Source organism: Halichoerus grypus, chromosome 2 (genome assembly GCF_964656455.1).
Source record: "Halichoerus grypus chromosome 2, mHalGry1.hap1.1, whole genome shotgun sequence".
NCBI lineage: Eukaryota > Metazoa > Chordata > Mammalia > Carnivora > Phocidae > Halichoerus > Halichoerus grypus.
This window is the reverse complement of record NC_135713.1, coordinates 195,344,240-195,369,609: the sequence shown is the minus strand read 5'-3', so window position 1 is coordinate 195,369,609 and position 25,370 is coordinate 195,344,240. Positions and strand designations below refer to the sequence as shown.

At 36.8% G+C, this 25,370-nt stretch overlaps 1 protein-coding gene across 1 annotated transcript in view; it reads right to left on the bottom strand.

The window, feature by feature from the left end:
- Positions 1–25,370, bottom strand: part of CEP95 (centrosomal protein 95) — a 36,828-nt gene that overhangs the window by 10,669 nt on the left and 789 nt on the right. The window contains exons 2-11 of the mRNA XM_036116263.2: positions 24,199–24,327; positions 22,786–22,893; positions 19,129–19,239; positions 15,698–15,803; positions 14,190–14,305; positions 8,699–8,818; positions 7,961–8,154; positions 5,199–5,311; positions 4,908–5,037; positions 4,168–4,321 (exon numbers count right to left, since the gene is read on the bottom strand). Coding sequence (XP_035972156.1) covers positions 4,168–4,321; positions 4,908–5,037; positions 5,199–5,311; positions 7,961–8,154; positions 8,699–8,818; positions 14,190–14,305; positions 15,698–15,803; positions 19,129–19,239; positions 22,786–22,893; positions 24,199–24,327 — 1,281 coding nt within the window. The remainder of the gene's footprint in view (positions 1–4,167; positions 4,322–4,907; positions 5,038–5,198; positions 5,312–7,960; positions 8,155–8,698; positions 8,819–14,189; positions 14,306–15,697; positions 15,804–19,128; positions 19,240–22,785; positions 22,894–24,198; positions 24,328–25,370) is intronic.

Below are 25,370 nucleotides of genomic sequence, written 5' to 3'. Positions count from 1 at the left end.
CAAACAGAAGTCACATAATTAAAAAATATAACTAAATTGAAAAATTCAATACAGGGGATCAACAGCAGACTAGATGAAGCAGAAAAAAGGATTAACAAACTCAAAGAACCGTGGAACTTACCCAAACAGAGGAGCAAAAAGAAAAATGAATAAAAAAGAATGAAGATAGCTTAAGGGATTTGTGGGACACCTGCAAGTGGACCAATATTCACACTATAGGGGTCCCAGTAGGAGAAGAGAGAGAAAAAGGCCAGAAAGCCAATTCAAAGAAATAATGGCTGGAAACTCCCCTAACCTGGGTAAAGGAAACAGACATCCAGATCCAAGAAGCCCAGAAACTTTCAAATAAGATGAATCCAAAGACCCCACACTAACACACATTATACATAAATTGTCAAATTTGAGAGAATCTTTAAAGCAACAAGAGAAAAACAACTTGTTATGTACAAGGGAACCCCCATACCACTATCCTTAGATTTTTCAGGTGAACCTTTTCAGGCCCGAAGGGAATAGCACAATATATTCAAAGTGCTGAAAGAGAAAAACTGCCAAGAAAAACTATTTTACTCAGCAAAACTGTCCTTTGGAACCGGAGAAATAGTTTTCCACACAAGCAAAAGCTGAAGCAGTTCATTAACACTAGAACAGCTTTACAAGAAATTTTTAGGATGCTTCTTTAAATAAAAGGTTGCAGTTTAGTAATAGGAAAGCATATGAAAGTACAAATCTCACTGGTAAAGGTAAATATATAGTTAAATTCAGAAAAGTCTAATGTTGTAACTGGTGTGTATGTGCGTGAGCAGAGTGAAGGGCAGAGGGAGAGAAGCAGACTCTCTGCTGAGTGTGAAGCCCAATGCCAGGCTTGATCTCACGATCTGAGCCAAAACCAAGAGTTGGACACTTAACTGACTGAGCCACCAAAGCTCCCCTGAATTCAACTGTATAGTGGAAGGATCACACACCATAATGAAGTGGAATTTATTCCAATGCAAAGATGGCTCAACATCCACAAATCAATGTGACTCGCCACATTAACAAAATGAAAGATAAAAATATCATCTCAACAGATGCAGAGAAAGCATTTAACAAAATTCAACATCTATTCAGGATAAAAACTCTCAACAAACTGGGTATAAAGAGAATGTACCTTAACATATAATAAAGGCCATATTTGATAAGCCCACAGCTAACATTATGCTTAATGGTGAAAAGCTGAAAGTGTTTCTTCTAATTTCAGGAACATGACAAGGATGCCTACTCTTACTACTTTTATCCAACATAGTAGTGGACGTCCTAGCCAGAGCAATTAGATAAGAAAAAGAAATGAAAGGCATTCAAGGGTGCCTGGCAGGCTCAGTTGTGCAGCATGTGACTCTTGATCTCAGGGTTGTGAGTTTGAACCCCATGTTGGGTGTAGAGATTACTTAAAAATAAAATCTTAAAAAAAAAAAAGGCATTGAAATTGAAAAGGAAAAAATAAAACTTTGTATTTGCAGATGACATCATAGTAGTTATAGAAAACTGTAGAGACCCCACCAAAAAACTGTTAGAATAAACGAATTCAGTAAAGTCGCAGGATATAAAATCAATATACAAAAATCAGTTGCTTTTTATATGCTAAGAACTATATGTTAAGAGAAATTAAGAAAACAATCCCATTTACAATTGCTTTAAAAAGATACTCAGCCATAAAAAAGAATGAAATCTTGTGATTTGCAACAACATGGCTTACGCAGAGTAGAATGCTCAGTTAAATAAATCAGAGAAAGATAAATACCATATGATTTCACCCATCTGTGGAATTTATAAACAAAGAAAAAAGACAGACAAAAACACAGACTCTTAAATACAGAGACCTGGTGGTTGCCAGAGGGGAGGTGGGTGGAGGATCGGTAAAACAGATAAAGGAGATTAAGAGTACGCTTATCTTGATAAGCACTGAGAAATGTATAACATTATTAATTATTGAATCATTATATTGTACACCTTAAAGTAATTAACACTATATGTTAACTATACTTGAATAATTTAAAAAAGAATAAAATACCTACAAATAAATTTAACCAAGGAAATAAAAGACCTATATACTGAAAGCTGTAAGACATTGATGAAAGAAGACACAAATAAATGAGAAGATATTCCATGCTCAAGAATTTAAAGAATACTGTTAAAATGCCCATACTACTCAAATTCATGTAGACTCAATGTAATCCCTATCAAAATTCCAATGGTATTTTCACAGAAATAGAATAATCACAAAATTTGTATGGGACCACAAAACACCCCAAATAACCAAAGCGATCCTGAAAAAGAACAAAGCTGCAGGCATCACACTTCCCGATTTCAATCCATATTACAAAGCTATAGTGTCAAAACAATATGGTACTGGCATAAAAGACACACAGATCAACGGAACAGAATACAGAGCCCAGAAATAAACCCACACATATATGGTCAATTAATTTACAAGTGAGCCAAGAATATACAATGGGGCAAAGAGAGTCTAATAAATGGTGCTGGGAAAACTGGACAGCCACATGCAACAGAATGAAACTGTAACTTATCTTACACCATATGCAAAAATCAACCAAAACGAATTAAAGATCTGAATGTAAGACCTGAAACCACAAACTTCTAGAAGAAAACAGTGGGTAAGAAAACAGCGGGTAAGCTCCTTGACATTGGTCTTGGCAATGACTTTTTTGGATTTGATACCAAAAGCAAAGACAACAAAAGTAAAAATCAACAAATGGGACTCTATCAAGCTTCTGCACTGCAAAGGAAACTATCAACAAAATGAAAAGGCAACCCACCGAACAGGAGAAGATATCTGCAAATCAGGTATCTGATACAGAGTTAATATCCAAAATATATAAAGAACTCATACAACTCAATACCAAAAAAAAAACCCCAAAAAACTATCCAATTAAAAAATGGGCAGAGAAACTGATAGTTTTCTGAAGATGACCTACAAAGGGCCAAAAGGTATACGAAAAGGGGCTCAACATCACTAAATGTCATGGAAATGCAAATCAAAATCACAATGAGATGTCATCTTACAGGTTTAGAATAATGGCAATTATCAAAAAGACAAAAGATATCAAGTGTTGGAGAGAATGAAGAGAAAAGGGAACCCTTGTGCACTGTTAGGTGCAGCCACTATGTAATACAGTATAGAGATTACTCAAAATATTAAAAATACCAAATGACCCAGTGATACTACTTCTGGGTACCCAGCAGTGAAAAGAAATCACTACCTCAAAAAGATACATGCACCCCCATGTTCACTGCAGCATTATTTACAATAGCCAATATACAGAAACAGCCTAAGTGCCCACTTACAGATAAATGGATAAAGAAAAAAAATACATAAAAGAATTATTATTCAGCCATAGAAAAAAAGGAAATCCTGCCATCTGTGACAACATGCATGGGCCTTGAAGGCATTATGCTAAGTGAAATAAGTCAGAGAAAGATAAATAATGTATGACCTCATATATATGTGGAATCTAAAAAAACCAAAGTCATAGATACAGAGAATAGATTGGTGGTTGCCAGAAGTGTGAAGGTGGTCAAAAGGTACAAACTTCCAATTATAAGATAAATAAGTTCTGGGGATATAATGTCCAGCATGGTGGCTATAGTTAACAATACTATATTGCATATTTGAAAGTTGCAAAAAATCCCATCTTAAAGGTTTTAAGAAAAAATTTGTAACTATGTGAAGTGATAAATGTAAACTAAACTTACTGTGGTAATCATTTATATCAGTATCAATCAATATATAAATAAATCATACTGTACACCTTCAGTGAATACAATGTTATATGTCAATTGAATCTCAATAAAATAAAAAATATCAATAAAAAATAAAAACAGGGATAAGAAGATACGAACTTTGAGAGCGTTGTTTCTTTGAAGGAAGGGGAAAATGGACTGTGGGGAGTACAGAGGGGATTTCAACTCTTATTTTTAATTGCAAAAGGTATAAAGCATATATAATTATTAGCACATCTGCTTTTAGATGGTGAAGATGTAAGTATTATTATTTTTGCTCCTTTTATATATTTCTGAAATACTTAAAATGAGAAAGCCAGTCATAAACAAATGGAAGTCCCTAAATGGATCCCTGGGACATCCTTATCCTGGCTTCTCTGGGATAAGTACCTGGCCTTCGATTCTTCGGCCCATACTCCATGATGCTGTCACTGTGCTGAGATAGTGTTTCATCCTTCCTACTCTCCATCTCTTCGTTTCCAATACCGTCTTCTTCATAGTCAGTCTTTTCTTTAATTCGATCACCCAGGGCACTTTTTAACATCTACTGAGAAAATACTTTTCAACACTTTTATTGATTTCAACAGAATGCAAGTTGGAAAAAGTAGACAGAATCTTTAAAAAGCTTCTTCTCATAATTAGGCACGAATAATTTTCAGATGCTTATGCATATTTAGTTTCTGAAGGGTGTATATCAGTGCTATGGACTATGGACTATTCAGTTTCAATAAACTTTAGAGTAAATCACATAAGGATTTAATACATGTATTCAATGATACCCCCAAACTGTAATACTGGATTTTATGAGAATCAAGAGATCTAATTTTATACCAAATCTGTCTTAGGTGTATCTAAAAGATTTTAATGTAATCACTTAAAATGATTAGTTTTCATCAGAATTCAATAAAAATCAGGATAAATCTGTACCAAATTTGGTTATATCATGAAAGGCTACGTAAGAGATGACTTCTCATCCTGTGTCCTACCTGCCTGATTTATGGAACATTTTCACAAAAACTAAGACACAACTAATTTTAGTACCTTAGCTTAGCTTTCATCTTCAATTAGAAGATCACTTAAATACTCACCAACTATGGCAATCTCAATATAGATAAAAAAACAAGACTTACCCAATCTAGTTCAGAGAGCCGTTGAGAGAGTTTCTTGGAAACTGAATGTAATTCTTGTTCTGTTAACCTCTTTCTTGGCCTCTGGGAGACGGCTGAATCCCAGGATGAGACTGCAGGTCTGCTTTCATATCTGTAATAAAATGACCATGTGACATTTAAGTAGCCAAGTGTGTGGTAATGCATGCTTTAACAAATATTTCATACTGGTCTTCACAACTAAATCTGGAGAGTATACCCCTTTCTTCAAATCCCTTTGCAAACAGACTGAAAACAGACTGCAATAAATGTTACCTTTTTCCTTTGGGAAACTTCCTTGTCCTAGGGCCTTGGATCTGAGCTGAACACATTTCCTGTTTGCTATCTTTAGGCAACTCAGAAGTTAAGGGAACTTTATTATCTGATTCCTATTAAAAACAAAAGAGAGTTGATTTGAAAAAGCTACAAAAGATGGCACATTTTGGGTGGGAGGATAAGGGAGGACCTGTGGCACAAAGCTCAGTCCCTTTATTCTCCATGTTTTACCTTTTTTTTTTTTTTTTTTTAAGTTTTTTCATTTATTTAAGCAATCTCTACACCCAACATTTGAGCCTGATGCAGGGCTCAAACTTACGACCCTGAGATCAAGAGTTGCATGCTCTTCCAACTGAGCCAGCCAGGCACCGCTGTTTTACTTTTTAAAAAACACATTTGTCAGGGCGCCTGGGTGGCTCAGTTGCGTAAGCGTCTGACTCTTGATTTCAGCTCAGGTCATAATCTCAGGGTCATGAGATTGAGCCCCGCTTCAGGCTCCATGCTGGGAGTGGAGCCTGCTTAAGATGCTCTCTCTTCCTCTTCCTTCGCCCCTCCCCCTCCACACCCTGCTCATGCTCGCTATCTCTCAAAAAAAAAATAAAATTGTCAAAATACTCTCTTGATCCTCAATACCAAAGCAATGGAAGGGCAATGTCTATAAACTTGTACTCAGATAAAAACTGTGGGTCAGGATGCCATTCAAATACAAAGGCAGGTGAGATGTTCTCAAGTATGAAAATTTAGGGGTTATGGCTACACCTGGACAATGAAAAAATGATCAAATCACAAGTGGTATTAAAATCATTCTCTTTAGTATTAAAGAAGTCAACAGAAACTGTCCAAAACCGTAATAAAGATAAAATCTTCTAAAATATGAATATAAACTCAACGTTTTTAACTATTTTTTAAAGATTTATTTGAGAGAGAGAGAGAGAGCAGGCGCAAGTGCGCGGGGGGGGGGAGGGGACACAAGGAGAGGAAGAGAAATCCCCAGCCTCCCTGCTGAGTGCCGAGCCCAATGTGGGGCTTGATCCCAGGACCCCAAGATGATGACCTGAACTGAAGGCAGACTGAGCCACCAAGGCACCTCATTTAATAATTTATTTCTTAATCTCAGAGGAAATCTTATGAAAAAACAAAAACATTTGATGTTTAAGAATCTCTTAATCTCACCTTTTTCTTCTACCAAAGTAAAATTAAACACTTCTTAGTAAATAACAACTATAATACAAATTTTTAAGAACTTTTTATTGAAGTTTAAGTGTCCTGCTGAAGAATTATTTCAAAATGAGTATTCTCACTTACATGCCACTCAGGTTAGGAAATAGAGTATTACCAGCAACTCAGAAGCTCTTCTACCATCCTCCCCTAAAACTCCCCCATATGTAACCAGTATCCTATGATCCCTTTTATATATCTATCCACCCTCCTATGTGAACAGATGCACAGAATGTTTAGAAGAATGATGGCCACCTAATGCTAATGATGCTTATTTCATCTTTGCACTTTTTGTGCACTGTTTGAATTTTTAATAATGAGAATGTATCATTGTTTACAAATTCACCTTTTGCATATCCCTAGCTGTTCATTTCTAGGAGGATAGGGACAGGATAACTTTCTAAAAAGGGAATTTTCAGAGTGGAAGCAAACAGACCATGGTATTAATAGCAGTTCACACTGTATAATAGGAATATGAATGAAAGACTGTTCCTCATACTTTTTTTTTTTTTAAAGATTTTATTTATTTGTTTGACAGAGAGAGAGACAGCGAGAGAGGGAACACAAGCAGGGGGAGTGGGAGAGGGAAAAGCAGGCTTCCTGCCGAGCAGGGAGCCCGATGTGGGGCTCGATCCCAGGACCCCGGGATCATGACCTGAGCTAAAGGCAGACGCTTAACGACTGAGCCACCCAGGCGCCCCATACTTTTTTTTTTTTAAGATTTTATTTATTTGTCAGAGTGAGTGCATGTGCACAAGCAGGGGGAGCGGTAGGCAGAGGGAGAAGCAGGCTCCCCACTGAGCAAGGAGCCTGACAAAGGACTCGATCCCAGGACCCTGGGAACATGACCTGAGCCAAAGGCAGACACTTAACTGACCCAAGCATCACCCCCCCCTTTTTTTTAAAGATTTTATTTATTTATTTGAGAGAGAGAGAGAGAGTGCGTGCACAAGCAGGGGGAGAGGCAGAGGGAGAGAGAAAGGGAGCAGCAGACTCTCCATTGAGCAGGGAGCCAACGTGGGGCTCGATCCCAGGACCCTGAGATCATAACCTGAGCCAAAGGCAGACACTTAACCAACTGAGTCACCCAGGTGCCCCTATACTTTCTTATAAAAGTTTAACTAACTTAACTAGGGACATAGAATATGGGCTCTGAAACTAGAATACTGAGTTCAAATCCTGACTCTACAGTTGCTCTGTGACCTGAGACTAGATATTTAATCTCTTTATATCAGCTTCCCCATGGGAAATAAAAATCATACCTACCCCACAGCTGTTATGAGGAGTAAATTATTCAATACCTGTAAAATAGCTATAACTGTGCATGACACAAAATAAACACATAATGCATGTTAGCTCTTAATATTTTCCTTTTTATACATTCATCCCTACTGTCTTAGAGTAAGAACATGTAGGTATATGCAGAGGTAAAATTTCAGAAGTACAATGCTCTAATTAGTGGAGTATCCTTTACTACTATTCTAGCAGAGACCTCTTTAAATCTATAGACTTCTACCTAATTGTAAGCAAGCTTTTCCACTTACCACAGAAAATGCTGTGCCCTCTCCAGTAGAATTCACGGCAGGGGAGATGTGACTTGAACGCAAGTATTCTTTTCCTATGGGACAGGGTGCTCGAGGCTCTGAAGGGTGGTAGGGTGGATGTAAAGGAATAGCTGATCGAATAGGCTCCCCTAGCTTCCTAGCACTTGGAATCACATCCACAGAAGGAATTTCCACTAGTTGGCAAAAATAAAGTGGACATATTAAGATGAAACTCTAAGAAATACATCATTTAATATATACACGTACCTATAGATACTAAAAACCTAAATGACTTGAAGAATAGCTACATAAATTACAGTTCATCCATGGGTTATAAAACTCGTTAGCCATTAACAATGATTTTATGTAATACTAAATAAAATCCCAGAGAAAACAGTAAGAAATGAGAATACTGTATTTTCAATTACTGTACTTTATTATTCCCTAATAATTTGAAGACCACCAACTGATATACTAATGTATTAGAGACTCATATTGTCCTAAGTCTTTAAGAGAAAAAGTTAAATAATAAAACAGTGGATGTAAAACATGCGACCAAAAACCATTTTAAGAAATCAGAGCTCATAATTAATAGCAAACATTTAAAATATGATCATGTAAAACCAAAGAGAATCATATAAAGTATAGAGCAACAAAAGCAAAAAGGCTAATAGCAACAGAAATTGTCCCAGGAACTAACTATTATCTCTAACTCACTAATAACACCTTACTACTCACTGTCTTCAACAAAAGATGTCCTGTTCTTGGACAAAAAACTAGATAAGGGAGGGTGCGGCACTTCTTCATATGATATGGTTGAGGCTTTTTTGGACTGCATTTCATTAGGGCCTTCGGCACCTAGAAAAGAAAATATTAAAGGTAGAATTTTTTGTTGCTGAATATTATACTAAAAACCAGGAGTTTTGTACCCAGAGGATAAAAATCTCATGAATTTTTTGTACCCAGAATTTTTTGTACCCAGAGGATAAAAATCTCATGAATCATTGAACTGTGTTGGTCTGATTGCTCAAACTATGCATTACTTTTGTTTTTTTTTTACCACGCATTACTTTTAATAACTACCAGAGAAGAAGATCTGGAACCACTAATACAAATTAAAAGTAAAGATTTACATCATATTACTTTTCTTTAGAAAAACAAGTGCCATAAAAATAGACACAAAGATCAAAAGAACAGAATAGAGAGCCCAGAAATAAACCCATGCTTATATGGTCAATTAATCTACAACAAAGGAGGTAAGAATATACGATGGGAAAATAGTCTCTTCAATAAATGATGTAGGAAAGTGGACAGCTACATGCAAAAGAATGAAGCTGGAGTACTTCAACACACCATACACAAAAATTACCTCAAAATGGATTAAACAACTAAATGTGAGACAAGAAACCATAAAACTTCTAGAAGAAAACACAGGCAAGTAATCTCTTTGACATCAGCTTTAGTAATGTTTTTGTGGTATGTCTTCTCAGGCAAGGGAAACAAAAGCAAAAATAAACTATTGGGACTACACCAAAATAAAAAGCTTCTGCACAGTGAAAGGAACCATCAACAAAGTGAAAAGGCAAACTACTGAACACGAGAAGACATTTGCAAATGATATGTCTGATAAGAGGATTAATACCCAAAATATATAAAAAACTGATATAACTCAACACCAGAAAAACCCAGATTAAAAAATGGGCACAGGACCTGAATAGACGTTTTTCCCAAAGAAAACATACAGATGGCCAACAGACACAAGGTGCTCAACATCACTAATCATCAAGGGAAATGCAAATCAAAATCACAATGAGATATGGCTAGACTCAAAAAGACAAGAAATAACAAGCGTTGACAAAGATTTCACGTGAAGAGAAAGGAATTCTTGTGCACTGTTGGTGGAAATGGAAATTGGTATAGCCACTATGGAAAACAGTATGAAGGTTCCTCAAAAAAGTAAAAATAAAAATACCACATGATCCAGTAATTCCAATACTGTGTATTTACCCAAAGAAAAAAACACTAACTTGAAAAGATATATGCATCCCTGTTTATTGCAGTACTTACAACAGCCAAGATACGGAAATAACCCAAGTGTCACTGATAAATGAAGGGATAAAAGAGATGTGGTGTACATGTGTGTACACACACACACACACACACACACACACGAGTATTACTTAGTCATAAAAAAGAATGAGACCTTGCCATTTACAACATGGATAGACTTAGTATTATGCTAAGTGAAATAAGTCAGAGAAAGACAAATACAATTTCACTTACATATAGAATCTAAAAAACAAAGCATATGAACAAAAAAAAAAAGAAGAAACAGATCCACAAATACAGAGAACTGATGGTTTCCATACAGGAAGAAGTAGGGAGAATGGGTAAAATGGGTAAAGTGGAGTGAGAGGTACATAGGCTTCCAGTTATGGAATGAATAAGTCACAGGGATGAAAGGTACAGTAAAAGAATATAGTCAATGGTATTATAATAATGTATGATGACAGATGGTAGCTATACTTGTGGTGAGACTAGCAAATATATAGAGTTGCCAAATCACTATGTTGTACACCTGAAACTAATGTAATATTGTGTGTCAACTATACTTCAATTAAAAAAATTACTAATATGTACTATATGGTTACATTTTAAAAAATCACATGAGATACACATTTGCGTATCTGTAAGGAAAGAAATCAAAATGTTAACAGTGGTTTTCTCTAGGTCAGAGGTTGGCAAACCATAGCCCAAGGTCCAAATCTGACTCATCAACTGTTTTTGTAAATAAAAGTTGTTTTAAGATTTTAAGTAATCTCTACATGCAACGTGAGGCTTGAACTCACAAACCGGAGATCAAGAGTCACACACTCTACTGACTAAGCCAGTCAGGCACCACTGTAAATAGCTTTATTGAAACACACTCATACACAAAGAGGTGCCAGAACTGTAGGAACGCTGTTATGGGGGTATATCCCTGAGCTAGGAATCTTGGCTGATACAATAAAAAAATTTATAGGTCAAATTGTTTTGTCTAATTTTTGAATGCTTATTTTTTAAAAAGATTTTATTTATTTATTTGACAGAGAGAGACACAGCGAGAGAGGGAACACAAGCAGGGGGAGTGGGAGAGGGAGAAGAGAAGCAGGCTTCCTGCCAAGCAGGGAACCTGATGCGGGGCTCGATCCCAGAACCCTGGGATCATGACCTGAACCAAAGGCAGACGCCTAACGACTGAGCCACCCAGGCGCCCCTGAATGCTTAATATTTTTAATCGGCTTTATAATATTACATATAGAGCTGTATTAAAATATTCCTGAATATCCACTTTGTTCCCTTAGAAATCTACAGTACACAAACTCTCCACAAACAAAATGGATTTATGACTCCCCCTCTCCAGATGACTATTTATGCCTTCTTCAATTTAATGAAAGACTTCACCATAAACTTATTCCTCACTTTGAGAATGCACCCTGTGCATTCTCCAAACTCATTGTTACCAAATGGTCAAATGACATAATCACTACAAACAGAAAAATTCACCTTGCACAGATCCCAAACTCCATGCAATTTATTCCAAGACACTGTACATTTAAAAATTTTTGACACTCATTTTATGTCTTTTAAAAACCAGCACACACATCGTTTTGTGCTTTCCTTTTCCACAATCCAATTCAATATGGCCATTTTCACATCAAAATGTTAAAATATCTGAATCTCCCTCCATAACTTCCTATTACACATGAAGAGTATCTGAGATACAATGTTCAAAATTCTTTAACATGGTCCACAATTTCTCTACTACCCAAACTGAATTTGTCATCAGCTTGACTGCAGGCTAATTCACTTTTACCTGGGTCCATTTTTTCTTTAGTTTCTTGGATGACCAAGAAACTCATATGCTCTTTATTTTTGATGAAATTTCTCCTAAAATCTCATGCTTAGTTACCACCTGGAACTTTTGTCAGACTGAAAGTGACACACTCAAATCTCTCTCCATAAATTTTAGATTGTTTTAAGGATATACTGTTTAATTACTGGAATGATTCTGAACTTGTCTACTGTAAGCATTAATAAAATTCAATTATATATCTATATGATAAATGTATATAACAGTTCATAAAAAAAAGGAGGGGGCAGCCCTGGGTAGAAAAAAAATGGGTGAATATGGTCAAAAGGTACAAACTTCCAGTTAAATAAGTCAGGGGAATACAATATACAAGAGGATAGAACTTAAAAGTTGTCATCACAAGAAAAAAAAATTTCAACTACCTGTACTGACAAATGTTAACTAGACCTTTGTGATGATTATTTCACAATATATGTAAACAAAAAATCATTAGGTTGTACATCTGAAACTAACAATGTTACATGTCAATTACATCTCAATTAAAAAAAAGATTCGGGTGCCTGGGTGGTTCAGTCGTTAAACGTCTGCCTTCGGCTCAGGTCATGATCCCAGGGTCCTGGGATCAAGTCCCGCTCGGGCTACCTGCTCAGTGGGAAGCCTGCTTCTCCCTCTCCCACTCCCCCTGCTTGTGTTCCTTCTCTCACTGTGTCTCTCTCTGTCAGATAAATAAATAAAATCTTAAAAAAAAAAAAAGATTCATAGCCCAGGAACTTAAGCCTGAATTAGACACCCATGAATGTATATGATGACAGTTATAAGTTAAATCCAAATATAAGAGGAAGATACCATAGTCCTTTATGACACCAAACACCTTACCCTAGCTTTTCTTTCAACCTTTTCTCTTTTGTCTTAATTGCATTATAATCTGAATAGTTAAAATCTGAAAACAGTTCACTTTTTATAGATGCAACCTTTCTATGTGGCAGTTGCTACCACAGCACACCATTTCTAAAATCACCATCCCTTCCACCTTCTGTCAATCCACCTGACTCTCTTCCTTCTAGAAACATTACCTACACTTGACTCTGGTCATTCCCTTACTTTGCTCCTCCTAGTAGCAAGTACATGTCTTTGGTCTACTGTCTAACCTTCCAGACTTAGGTTCTTTGAACATTAATTCCTTGGAATTCAATGTCTATTCTTTAGAATAAAAGTATTAATGCTGAAAGGGATTTCAGAGATGTTTGTTGAATTCTCTGATTTAACACATTAAGAAACTGAGGCTCAGGAAAGATAAGGACCTTGTCCAAAGTCACATAGCCAGTAGCAGAGTCTGGATAAGAGTTTGGCCACTTGATTCCCAATTTAATATACTTAGTTCCTCTCTAGCATTCCTGTTCTTCCATTAAAAAACTCCGCAACTTATTGTGGGCCTGGTGTTTTGCAAAGTTTTGGAATACTAAGATGAATATGAATGATTTTACTATATATTTCACTTGTCTTATTTATTGGCTGCCTCCACAAGTAGAATGTAAGCTCCACAAGGGAAGGGATTTGTGTCTATTTTGTTTACACTGTAACATGACTGCCTGGCACATGGAAGGCACTAAATATTTGCTGAATGAGTATCATGTGGCTACTGTCCCTGAGACTCAGTTTACCTAATAGACACACTCAAAATTAACTATGCGATGTGAAGAATGCTATTACCAAAATAAGGAGACAGAGCCACACGGCAGAAACATAGAACCTTAGAACCTGAGGCACATGGGAGAGACTGGGCTTTGTAGGGTAAATTTGCCAGGAATAGAAAGGAAGGAAGAGCACCCCAGCAGAAGAAACAGTATGATGCCAGAAAAGAGCATGTCAATGAAGGTAGGCAGGACAGGGAGTGGGATGTTGGAGGACTGCCAGGTGGGAGGCTCAGAAGGGGTTTGAGAGAGATTCAGGCTTACTGTGTATAAACGGCAGACTGTGAGAAATGTGGCCTGACACCTGGCAGAAAAACTGCCACTGGATATACAGACTCGTTGGCTGAAACCATGAAAAGAGCACCGTTTAGGAAACTACACTTAGGGGGTAATCTGAATGTGAGTAGACTATTAAGTTGCATCCAGAAGTCTCTTCCCAGAGTATCAAGTCCCACATATTACATGACAAACCTGCATCCACCTGTTTGCCCATGTGCCTGCCTGTGGCTCCTACTTGACTGATTTCATGTTAACCGTTCATATTTAGGATAATGGTGGTATATTCCTGGAAATTCAATTCTAATACTGACTTACAGCTCTATTCTTCTCAACTATAAACATTCCTAAGTATAACTATTTATATTTTCAGTTATATGATAACAATAACTGGTATCTAACAACTTACCATTACTTCTTAGAGAAAAGGTGTGTGCCGTGTCTCCCAGTCTAATTATTTCACCGGTGGATTCTGTTTCATCTCCATCCCAAGAGGGGCCCAAAGCCTCAGATGACAAGGAGCACCTGAAAGAGTTCCCTTACTTACTTGGGGCCCAGCCTAACCATAGAGGGCCCTTCCCAAGGACCCCGAGAGTTCCTCCTAACAGCCTGTCTACGGGTATTCAGACTGCTCGTTGTTATGTGCAGAAAAAGAGCAACATACTCCCTTCTGCTGCTTATCACTTCTTGCTGCTTATCTGTTTTGACTGATACATGTATGGGGGAACTAACTGTGTTCAAAGTGTCAAGGATTAAATGCACAGGAGAATCCACACAGAAAACAATACACATTGGATATTCTAGGGGTGTGGGAGTGGAGTCTGGGTAGGGTATTAATTTTGCACTGAATAGTCTTGTGTTGTTTCACTTTTGCACTTTTTAAAAAAATCTAATAATAAGAAATAAAGTCAGGAAATTCATCTTATGGTGGTCTCCTTTAAGACATGTTTTCCACAATGTACTATACCTAAATAGGAAAGCGCAGCCTGTGATTTTCAAATCATGACAAACTCCATAAAAACACGGAGAATCAGATATTTAAAACAAAGTCATAGCATCATATTCAACCTCTAGTTGTAACTACCATCAAATCTGTAATGACATATTTTTTCCATAAAAGTCACAGAAATTTTAAAACTCTGATATTTGTTAACAATATTGATTCATGAGAGTGCAGTAACCCAGCAATTTTATACTGCCGGTGAGTGTATAAACCACCACCACCTTTTTGGAAAGCGACTGCTTTTAAAAGCTTTATAACATTCATTCTCTTTGAATGAGTTTAAAGAATAGCTTAAAGAATAAGTAAAAGTATGTACCACATTTTTAAAACCATAAAAAACACAGGAACAGCCACCTCCACTTCAGAGGAGTGGTTTAGCCAATTATGAAGCACACATATGAATGGTCTGTTAGATGGTGATTAAAAATTATTACAAAGATTTTAACAACTTGAAGACTATTGATGTGTAAAGCTTTAAAATGCAAAAAACAAAATTATATAAACAATATAACTAAATCCAAAAAACCCTCGAAACAGTAAAAAAGACTAAAGTAACAAAACATCAACAGTACTTATTCAGTTTTGAATGGTAGAGTTCATTTTTGTTTTGTTTTGTTTTTTTTATTTCTCTGTACTTTACAAGTTTTCTATAAGGAACATAAACTATTCTGATGACCTAGGGAAAAATTTAAAAAAAGGTAGGTGCTTAATACTGAGAATTAAGTACTACATATAGCTCATGGTTCTTAAAACTCCCTCAAGAAGGTTTAAAATATGAGAAGGTAGTAAAATTTTCACACTCTTTTTTTTGTTTGTTTTTTACTGCCATTCTGGTATATTGTGTGCCATTTCAATTCTTAGTAGAAGAAAAAGCATAACTTGCTATGATTAAATTCATAGACATTGAATGCTACCTCTCAAAAGAAACCCTTTTCCATGATGACTTGGATCCCTTAGTACTTTCTGGCTCTTCCAAAGGTTCTCCTTGATGGGATTCTTTAAAACTCTGTCCAGTTTCACCTGTTTAGAATAGACAAAAACAATAACAAAACCCCCCAAATTAATAACACTATTTTTATACAGGGATAGGTAGAGGTAAGAACAGTAAGGCACCCTCATCCTCTCCTGGTAAACTGGGCTCTTGTGAACATGAAATTAGAAAGAACCAAATCATCACCTGTGATGAGCATATTACTTGGGTAACAAACAACAAAAGTGTTGTTTTAAAAGCAGGGTCTGCAGTTGTATTAGCAACGTTTTATTTTTTAAGCTAGGTGGTAGGTTCATTTTCTATTGTTTATAAACACCATCCTGTCTATAAGGGATGTCTAAGGTAAGAGGACTAGGCTGTGGCTTCAGAACATGACTGTGTCAGCTTGCTTCAGGCTCCAAGACTATCACTCCCCTAACCTAACTAAGAGTCAGACTACATTAAGGCTTGGATGGAATTTTCCTTAAGACGATCACTCTTTTCTTCTATCCCAACATATCTCCGGATTACACTTTCACCAGTGGCAGCAACTCACTAGCAATGTGATTTTAGGAGGTATGTGGGTGAACCTCCTATGATCCAGATTTATGGATATTCCCATCTCCATTACTAGAGATTCCCTGTTTGAACATCCACCATCATTTTTTTCTATTTCTGTACTCAAGAAGCAACATTTTAATAACATTAGTTAACATTCACTGTGCATCTACTCTAAGCTTGGCTCAGTGCTAAACTATTCATGCATATCTACTTATTTGACCTTCACTACAGCCATGAAAGAATTTCAGATGAGAAAACTGAGGCTTCGAGAGCTTCAAACAATGAGGGGCATAATGCAGCACTGACTCAAGGTCTCCTTTCAAATCCTTTGTCCTTCAGTTGAAGTAAATGATAATGCTGCTCTGTATACCTGACGTGACTCATGATAATAAAGATTTACTTCCCATTGGGCGCCTGGGTGGCTCAGTTGGTTAAGCGACTGCCTTCGGCTCAGGTCATGATCCTGGAATCCCTGGATCGAGTCCCGCATCGGGCTCCCTGCTCGGCAGGGAGTCTGCTTCTCCCTCTGACCCTCCCCCGTCTCATGTGCTCTCTCTCATTCTCTCTCAAATAAATAAATAAAATCTTAAAAAAAAAAAAAAAGATTTACTTCCCATTATTAACTGGCATTTTGAAGAATCTGCTCAGCTCTAAGTAATATTGCCATATCAACTTGGACCTGCAAAGGTGAGAATCAGACTTTAGAAAACACTGTCCAACTCAGGTACTACCACACAGGGAGGCCCCATCTGTGCAACTCCCTCCTAGCAGCCCTAAGTTCACCACATTCTACTGACCTCCCCTTGAAAGATCCCTTCTCACCCCTGCCTCAGCATTTCACTATGACCAGACTCCCATGTAAATCTCTCTCAGTTCTGTGCTCCTCTCTCCATCCCCACTGCCCTATCCATGGCCAAGTCACCATCGCCCCTCCCCTACTTACAATCAAGCACTGCATTGTAAAAACTGCTGCTGTCAGTGTAAAATTTCAAATTAATCTCCATCTAAAGGTAGTTTTCTACCTCTTAATCTTGCTGCTAAAATGACTAAATAGTCACAGAGCATCAAAATACCTACTGGTAACCTTGAATTAGGTGAGTTTCACATGTCTTTCACTCTCCCCCAATTCTCCTATAATGTTTTTATTGTACAACAGTCCCCCCTTATCCATGGGGGATATGTTCCAAGATCCCCAGAGAATGCCTGAAACCACGGATAGTATTGAACACTATATATATCCTTTTTCCTGTACATACATACCTATGATAAAGTTCAGCTTCTAAATTAGGCACATTAAGATAAACAATAGCTAATAAAAAAATAGAGCAATTACAACAATATACAACAATGGTTATAGAAATGTGTTCTCTGTCAAAATATCTTATTCTATTGTATTCACTCTTCTTGTGATGATGTGGGATGATAAAATACCTATGTGACGGGATGAAGTGAGTGAATGACACAGGCACTGCAATACAGCATTAGGCTATTATGACCTTCTGACAATATGTCAGGAGGATCATCTGCTTCTGGACAGAGGTTGACTGCAAGTAAACTGAAACTGCAGAAAGTAAAACTGCACATGTGGGGGGACTATTCTATGTATTTATGGCTGTCTTCCTGACTTGAGTATAGGTTTCTTTGAGAGCAGTAAACATGGCATGCAATTCTGAATCCTCCCAGAGTACTTGGGCTGGTACATACTTAACATACCTTAAACACTTAAAATACTCCACACTCAGAACTCTCAAAGTTTTTGAAATAAGAAGTATCTTGTGTGGCAATCTTTCCTTCCTACATGTGATTTTAAATCTTTTCAACAATGATGATAAAAGGTAGAAAACTATCACTAAAGAGTTTAAGGTTAATTTCAAATGTTATAATCACAGCACAGGTCTCACCATCAACAGTGTGAGAAGAATGATAAGCCTACCCAAATTTTTGTCTTCATTCTTATTAGAATTTATGTTGATTGCTACTACTGCTAAAAACTTGTTGGGTAACTTTAAAATAGTAAACCCATTCTTACATGGGTCATATATTACTCCAATCATGACACAGCATTATTTACTCAACCAATCTCAAACTGTTAAGACACATAGGTTTTTTTTTCTTTCTTTTCAATTACATTGCAATGAAGACCTTCAAGCACCTTTCTTTTATATTACTTCCTTAGGATAAATTCTTAGAAATGAGATAAATTGAGCCAAAGATTATAAATTGCTCTTATATACTGCTGATCCATTTTAAATAACCATAAGCCTTTTGGAAAATAATATGGCAATATTAATCTTTATAATTATCATTAAAAACCATAAAATAAAAATTTCACACAATAAATTGTTACAATTTGGGAAACTGGGCTACTGAAGACTAAAATAAAAATGTTCAGGCTGTCAAAAACCTAAATGTAGGTTGAAGACAAAAAAACACACCAATTCTTCCTGCTAATGCTTTAGCAATATCCAAATTTGTAACAAAAATAGCACTTCTGACAGAGAAAATTATAGAGTCAGTAATTTCATTCAATAATAGGACAACAGGCAATTTTAGCCAGAATTTAGCTATTATAGATTAGCCTTAAAGTAATTTATAAACAATATCCAAGTTGACAAAGGACATGGTGACAGTCTAGGGTAGTTTTTCTCAACCACTTAGAACGGTAAGAATTGAGATTTAATTTATGATTAACTTTACCAGGTATATGCATTAGTGATTCCAATTCCTGTGAAGAAAAACAGGCAAAAAGAAAAAAGGCAAAAAGGGACAGGATGTAGAATATAAACTAAATCAAATTTCTATTTTTAAACTTACTTTTCTCATGAGATGTCTCACTGATGTGTTCTGTAAGATACTCCAGCAACCCATCAAATATTTCTAGCAGATTCTTAATAGATTCTTTATCTCCTTTCACTATATTTTCTCCTAAACACAGGATAAAGAGCTAATTAAAAATATTAACCAAGAAATTGAAAGCCTCAATTTTGAAATGAATATACCACCATGTACTGTTCTAGATAAAAGAACTGTAAACTAACTCAGGAAAAACAGTAATATAAATATTAAAAATATGAATTTTCTTTTTCTCTTTTTTTTTAAAGATTTTATTTATTTACTTGAGAGCGTGAGAGCAAGCACAAAAGCAGGGTGAGGGGCAAAGGGAGGAGCAGACTCCCTGCTGAGCAGGGAGCCCGATGCAGGGCTCAATCCCAGGACCCTGAGATCATGACCTGAGCTGATGGCAGCCGCTTAACCAACTGAGCCACCCAGGCACCCCAAAACATGAATTTTTTGATGCCTAATTATATTTGAAGAAACAAAAGAAGCAGCCTTGAATATAATGTTTGATAACTAACTAGCATATTCCTTCCTGTATCAAGAAACAGAGTAAGTGGACTTAAGAAAACATCCCCTAGTAATATTTATACCAAAATATAAAGCATCTAAGCAGAACTTTATTAGGCTGGTGAACAAAAATGGCATGAGAGAACACAGTTTCAGATTGTGAGATCCTACTCCTAGATGGTGGTTTGTTCTGAAGATAACAGCAGCAGAGTAATATAAAAACAAAACAAGTTTGTTGGGATACTTTCGTCAGGAATCTCTCATTTTTTCTATTTGTTAACTTCTGTTCATTTTGTATGCATCATGTCATTTTCTTAATTAAAAATTGCCTATGCATACAAACTTCCAACTTGTATAACTTTGTATACAGTTTGTATAACTTCCAGTTATAAAACAAGTCACAGAGATAAAAAGTAAGGCATAGGGAATAACGTCAATAATACTGTAATTAGAATTGTATGGTGACCGATGGTAACTAATCACAGTGAGTACTGTGTAATATACAGAACTGTTGGATCACTATGTGGTATACCTGAAACCAATATAACTTTGTGTCAACTATACTTCAATAATAAATTTTCTTAAAAAAACTGTCCATTCATATAAAACCCTTTTTAATTTCACCTCACCCCAACTTCTCTAGTCCAATCTCCCACCGCATCCACTTTACACCCAGAAGTTAATCTTTAAACAATCCCTAGCACAATACCTGGCCCATAATAAATTTTTAATAAATGCTAAATTGAAATATTGACAAGAAATGGGTTGGTAAAAGCATGGAAACTTGGCATGCTTAGTGTCACCTAAAATGGACTCTAATCAACATCAGGTATGGATGGAATTTAATTCAAGACACTTGGGTTGTCCTTCAGGAGATCATGCCTGCAATTCTCCTAAGTTCAAACCAGTAAGGGAGAGGCAAAACGGAGATTTGATATTTGAGAGAATCTAGCCATTCAAAACTTCATTCATGTTGCAAAACAAACCTAAACCAGAAATGTGATGTTCAACACTACTACTAGTACAGAGGGACATTTGACAATTTTTTTGTTTAAAGCAAACAGAAATATTATTCTTAAGCCTTATGTTTTTCTGACTTAACAAGATACACAAGTATACCCCAAGGGCATACTCAGAAATTCTCAGTTGCCAGGATGGGGAGCATCTTCTGCCAACCCAGCAACTAAGATGGCATGCCAGAGTGAAGTGCTTTGTGGTATAGGAGATACTGCTTTAAACAGAACACAAGGAGTAAAAAGATGCTGTGCAGTATACCACAAGAGGTGAGCAGTTTTGCAACTTTTCATGGGGTGGGTGTGTGTTGTTAGGAGCAGCTCTGCGTTAAAAAGTTATATATGCAGATACAACCTTGCTATAGTAGGTTTTAAAAGCACAAATACCAGAAATTGCCCTGTTCAAGTGATAAAGCAATTCAAAATTACAAAAGAACAGGAAAATCCTTGGATTACCCTTCAAAATGAATTATCTCCAAATTTACCACATTTACTCACCTAGAACGGCACTCAAAAATTATTTTCCTAAAAGTCTGTCATCAATATTAAATTGAGAGATGTAAATGACCTATCCTGATTAACATTTCTCTCTCTTAACTGTCAAAGAACAAACCAATAGTGTAAGCCTTCTCTTAGTGATTCAAATATAGTTTCAAACCCACAGATTCCCTCTCTTCCTTAGCTTGAAATAATTTACTGCAATAATCCTCATTTTCTTTCTATGTAAAATATAGGGATTTATAAATATATTTGGTAAGTCTGGCTTCAGAATACAAGCATGATATACTTTATTTTGGAAAAAGGTTCACAATTTAGTTTTATTTATTTTGAATAGACAATATATTAATGGGGTTTAAAATTCAAAAAGTGCAGGGTGCCTGGGTGGCTCAGTCAGTTAGGCATCCGACTCTTGATTTTGGCTCAGGTCATGATCTCAGGTTTTGAGATCAAGCCCCACGTCAGCCTCCACACTGGGCGTGGAGCGTGCTTAAGATTCTCTCTCCCTCTGCCCCTCCCTCGCATTTGCACATACACATTCTTTGTCTCTCTCAAAAATGAAACAAAATAAAAAGTAAAATTCAAAAGTGCAAAAGGCATATAATGAAATCTCAGCCCACCCTCATCCTGTAGCCCTGAAGTTCCTCTTATTGGAAGCAATCAGTATTATAGGTTTCTTGCACATGCTTTGAAAGAGTCCTTCTGCAAGCAATCAACTGCATATTTACTCTCCTCACCTTTATTTTCTACAAGTAGCACCATACTCTGCACACTATTATCAAATGCACATTTTTCTGACACTATATACATTGGAGACTGTTGCACTAATATGGAACATTTTACATAATGAGCATCATCAAAAATCTTTTACATTGGCAGAGTAATTCCGTGTATGGAGCAATCATAACTTATTTAACCTGTCCCTATTTAGTGGACATTTAGATGTTGCTAATTTTTACCTACTACAAACAAGCAGCATGTTAGCTTTAAAGTAACTAAACAACAGGGCACCTGGGTGGCTCAGTTGGTTGAGCGTCCAACTCTCGATCTCAGCTCAGGTCTTGATCTCAAGGTCATGAATTCAAGCCCCACATTGGGCTCCACACTGGGTGTGGAGCCTACTTAAAAAAATAGCAAAACAGGGTGCCTGGGTGGCTCAGTCGTTAAGCATTTGCCTTCGGCTCAGGTCATGATCCCAGGGTCCTGGGATCAAGCCCCGCATCAGGCTCCCTGCTCAGCGGAGAACCTGCTTCTCCCTCTCCCACTCCCCCTGCTTGTGTTCCCTCTCTCGCTGTGTCTCTCTCTGTCAAATAAATAAAATCTTTAAAAAAATAACAAAACAAAAAATAAAAGAATGAAAAACATACTGCAAACGACCAGCTAGGATACTTACATCTCAGATCCAGGTCCATCATAAACTCAGTGTTTGACTCTCCTAAAAAACCTCTCAAGGATGGGTGCCTTAATTCTACCAGTCAATTGTCTTGGCTCAGACTTGTCGTTTGGTCTACTTCATAAGCTTACTCATTTGGTTAACTAAACAATGTATAGGGTTCTACCTAATAAATTATTTTAGTAAAATGCAAAATTATTTGATGGTTAAGTATATACCAACCTGTTATGTGAGACAAGCTGACTTGCAGGTAATCCAAGGCCAGTGAATCAATTACTGCTTGTACATTGTGAGCTTCATCCTCTTGACTCCTGGGAATAGCTATGAGGTCTGTGGGAAAAAAGCTACGTAATTTCTCATCTGAGGGTCCAGGTTGTCATGGTCTCTGACCAGGCTTCTAAGTGAAGTTAACTGCTACAAAAGCAAGCTCCACCCAAATAGAACAGGGTTTTATAAAGTACAGATAAAGCTAACAGAGCCTGATTTCTACATAGCACCTTTATTAGTTGAATACTTCGTCAATTAACATATATATGAACATGCTCTACAATAAGCACCATACTACAAAAAGATAAATTCAAGGAGATGCTAATACTCTAATAAGGGAAACAATACATGAAGTGAGACTTTAACCCATAATCGTGGGCTTCTTTCCATAAGAGAAAAAAACCCCACAACAGGTATGAAAGTAGAGTTCTCGTAAGTCTTGTTAAAGCACCCTAGTAGGAATTATTGGCATAATGATTTATTTATTTATTTTTAAAGATTTTATTATTTGAGAGAGAGAGACACAGAGAGGGAACACAAGCGGGGGGAGTGGGAGAGGGAGAAGCAGGCCTCCCGCCGAGCAGGGAGCCCGATGTGGGGCCCCGGGATCACCACCTGAGCCGAAGGCAGACGCTTAACGACTGAGCCACCCAGGTGCCCCTGGCATAATGATTTAAAAGGTCAGTATAGACCAGACTGAAGAGAGATATTAACATCAACTTATATCTGGAATTTCTCTGCTGGTATTGAGGAAGATGAATGTTTTGGAGAAGGATGAAAAAAGTATTTTAAAAGACTGATCGGATAACTATATGCCTCTGCACTCAAAAGGTTAAGACTAGCATCAAAGATAACCAGCTAGAGGCCATCTCCATTATTGCAAGTGATGAAGGCACTAAGTCATGGTAAAAATGGGAAAGGAACACAGACTACACACAGTTTCAGTACTTAATGGTTGTAAGCTACACAAACAGAGACAGCAGAGGAATCTATGGATAAGGACTCTGAGATACTTAACCAGGGATGCAGGACAAACATCAACTCATATCTGTAATACTGGTTAAGTAACAAGACCCAACAAGTTTCCAAGTTCCACTCAATTTTAGAACCTTTGAAGATACATTTACAGAAAAGGTGTAACTTTCATGAGGTATTAGGCATAATTAAACAGAAATGACCAAGGCTGTTACTATGTGTAGGTCTCATTAAGGTACTTATTAAGGTAATGAATGCAATAGTTAGATAAAAATAAGATATAAACAAATAAAAAGTCAAGATTTTACAAATCTCATAGGATCTAACTGAAGGCTCTCAAAACTACTGGCCTAAAATATAGTCACTATTACTCCCACTTTTTAGTACCCTTACCTGGTACCTTTTCTCCCAAAATGGATTGGTAAAGAGCAATAAAAACATTAGCATCACAATCTTCTAGTTCTCGTATCCTCAGGTGTATGTGGCATTTCAAAAGAAGGTTATTGGCAATGGTTATCCACTCTGTCAGGAAAGGAAAAAGATCAGCCTTAAATAGCACTAGAAAAAGTCATAGACATTGAATGACGTAGAAGATAAAATATTTGATTATTGTAGAAGTTCAAAGACCCTCTGAGGCACGAATTTTGAAAATATTTAATTTCTTGGGATGACTTCCAGAGTGCTACAATTTTAATGTAGTCAAAACTATGATGCAAATCTACCTTTTACTATTGCAACCTAAGATCTTAAGTTATTTTACCCCTTTTCTTATTTTACCAGCCATACCTAGTGTTTTTATTTAAAACATACAAGTAAACGGGAATATATGTCATAAACGAGACAGTTTGTTAACAATAGTCTAAGATTACCAGAAACTAATTAATAGAAGCTGCTTCAAATTCCCAATAGTATTAGTCATGTTTTTACCCAATTATCTTGTGCAAGTCAGAATTTCTCTGGTGCCCAAATAGGTGGTGATTAACTTAGGCTGTTAAAAACTGAAATAATGACACCAACACTACAACATTTGTTAGCTTTTTAAAAATTACATTTAATGAATTAGAAATAAAACATAGAAAATACATAAAAACGTCCCTAAATTCAGAACTAGCACGTTACCAACACTGTTGAAGTTTCCTGTGCACCACCGCACCCCACCCACAGATACGGTAGGAATTAACAAGGTTATTTCAAGACCTCAAACAAAGGTAATTTAGAAAGCCTGACCTATTTGATCCCTGATATAATTGGCGATTAAGGAGAAAGTCCTTTTCCTTTGTGTTCGACATATTCAGCATGTTCTAGGAACAACGATGTCTGTGAGTTCAAGGCACGTTATCTCCCTCTCCCCATGCCCACTCCTCACAGCTGACCAAACCATGACAAGCAGTTTGAACGCTGTCCTGAGGAAAGAGATGAAAGCGTCCCAGACAACCCAACCCACTCGCTTTGCAAAAGCGGTTGCTAGATAAAGCCGGTAACTCCAGAGGGCACTGAGGAGAAAAATCCAGGAGCATCAGCAGATCTTAAGAGTGCCGTTCCCCCAAAAGTTCAATGCACATGCA